We start from the raw sequence: 2,278 nt of genomic DNA on the forward strand, positions 1-2,278 counted from the left end.
GAGCTCCAAGGAGATTATGTTGAAAAATAAAAAAAAAATTACCCAAAAAAAATTGTTTTTATACTTCATTCTAAGGACTTATTGAACTACCCTCGTATGTTCCCACTAAGGACAATCCCGCTGATTGCGCTTCCAGAGGTCTCTTCCCAGAAGAATTGAAGGATCATCCCTTATGGTGGCATGGTCCACAATGGCTGACCAAACATTCTGCCAGTTGGCCAGAATCAAGGTCCGTTTTGTCTCAAGATATGGACCTTGCGTGGTGTAAGAAAGTTACTCATCATACTATGAAGCAGGCTAAGCAACCCTTCGACCTAGCTGATAGGTTTTCGTCTTGGCCAAAATTGTTGAGAGTGACTGCCTATTGTCTTCGATTTTTTACAGCTTTCATGATTAAGGTGGGTAGGTTACCGAAGTCTGCGTTCCAACATGAGACATTGGCTCTCTCGTCAGTAGAGATTCAGCAAGCTTCCTTGTATTGGATCAGGAGAATTCAAAAGGAGAACTTCGAACCTGAGTTGTGCGCCCTTCAACATGACAACCAGATAAAACAGAGCTCGTCTTTAAAAACGTTATACCCATTTTTAGATGCATCTGGTGTACTGCGTTTGGGGGGACGTTTAGATAATGCCCCAATTAGTTACGATGAAAAGCATCCTATTATATTGCCGCGTCATCGAATAAGTGAGCTAATCGCTCATCAATCACACATTAGATCATTGCATGGTGGTATGCAACTTACTTTACGCACGTCACGACAGAGATTTTGGGTGTTAGGAGCTCGCACGCTTGTCAAGAGATTGATTTATGTCTGTGTTTTATGCGTGCGTCAGAGAACTACTCTTTCTCAACAGCTGATGGGTAGTCTTCCGAATTTTCGGACCACTCCAAGTCGTCCCTTTACACATACTGGGGTTGACTATGCGGGTCCTTTCAACGTACGCGTATCACCGGGGAGAGGGCAAAAGAGTTACAAGAGTTACGTAGCCTTATTCGTCTGCTGCGTGACTCGGGCCATACATTTTGAACTTGTTTCAAATTACTCCTGTGAAGCTTTTCTAGCAGCTTACCATCGCTTTACAAATCGTCGTGGATTACCAGCTCACATGTACAGTGACAATGGTACCACATTTCAGGGAGCTGAAAGAGAATTGCGTAATTGCCTTTTAAATCAACGTAAAGATTTAAACTTGCAGAATCAAATCGCCAGCCAAGGAAGTACTTGGCATTTCATTCCGCCTTCTGCACACCATTTCGGGGGAATGTGGGAGGCTGGAGTGAAGAGCTTCAAGCATCACTTTCGCCGAATAGTGGGCTCTAGAACTCTTACTTTCGAAGAGTTTTATACTACTCTTATGCGAATTGAGGCAGCTCTTAATTCTCGTCCAATAGGACCGTTGTCGGATAATAGCGAAGATTTAACGTATTTGACCCGTGGGCACTTTTTGATTGGTGCACCGCTTTTGAGTCCCCCTGAACAATCGGTCGAATTTGTTTCTGAGAATCGGCTATCTCGTTGGCAGGTAATTCAACAAATTGTGGAGACCTTTTGGCGAAGCTGGGCTACTGAATATTTGCACTATTTACAGCGCCGATATAAGTGGACTCGTGAACAATCTAACCTTAAGATTGATGACTTAGTATTGATGCGCAATGATGGTCTCCCTCCAACTAAATGATCGCTTGCTCGCGTAATTAAACGCTACCCAGGTAAACATGGCTTAGTTCGCTCGGTTCGTGTTAGGGCGGCCACTACAGAATTCGACCGACCGATTGTTAAACTCTGCTTATTGCGTCTTTCATTTAAAGCCTCTACTGAATTGTGCAATTTCAATAAAACTTAAAAACTCGAGTAGCATGGTGACTGTCTTACCATTGCACTTGCCTCACACTTAGGTTTAATTATAAACTCTACTTGTAATTATACCACTTTATTTAGTATTAAAAGAATTTTATACTGTTATTCTCATTCAAAATTATTTTTCATGGCGGGCGGTGAAATTGAATTTCAGCCGCAACTTAAGGTCAATTTTATGCTTATTTATGCTTGCTAACTTCAAGATCAATTTCATGGTCGTCGGTAGCTTAATCAACAATAAGTGTTAATTAATTTTTCATACAATGATTTGCCAACTTCGCCTATGAAATCTTTCATATTTATTCTCGTGATGCTCAAGCACACGAGGCGGGCGGTATGTTTGAAATGTGCGTGCTAGTATGAAAATACGAGAATATTTAAATGTAGTTATTCGCGATTAGAATGAGTAAGTAGAGTATA

General features: G+C 41.5%; 1 protein-coding gene across 1 annotated transcript in view; it reads left to right on the forward strand.

Moving 5' to 3' along the window:
* Nucleotides 1-1,679, forward strand: part of LOC117181307 — a 51,218-nt gene extending 49,539 nt beyond the window's left edge. Inside the window, exon 2 of the mRNA XM_033373866.1 lies at nucleotides 111-1,679. Within this exon, the coding sequence (XP_033229757.1) occupies nucleotides 111-1,679 (1,569 nt within the window). The remainder of the gene's footprint in view (nucleotides 1-110) is intronic.
* Nucleotides 1,680-2,278: the final 599 nt, after the last annotated feature.

Source organism: Belonocnema kinseyi, chromosome 10 (assembly GCF_010883055.1).
Source record: "Belonocnema kinseyi isolate 2016_QV_RU_SX_M_011 chromosome 10, B_treatae_v1, whole genome shotgun sequence".
NCBI lineage: Eukaryota > Metazoa > Arthropoda > Insecta > Hymenoptera > Cynipidae > Belonocnema > Belonocnema kinseyi.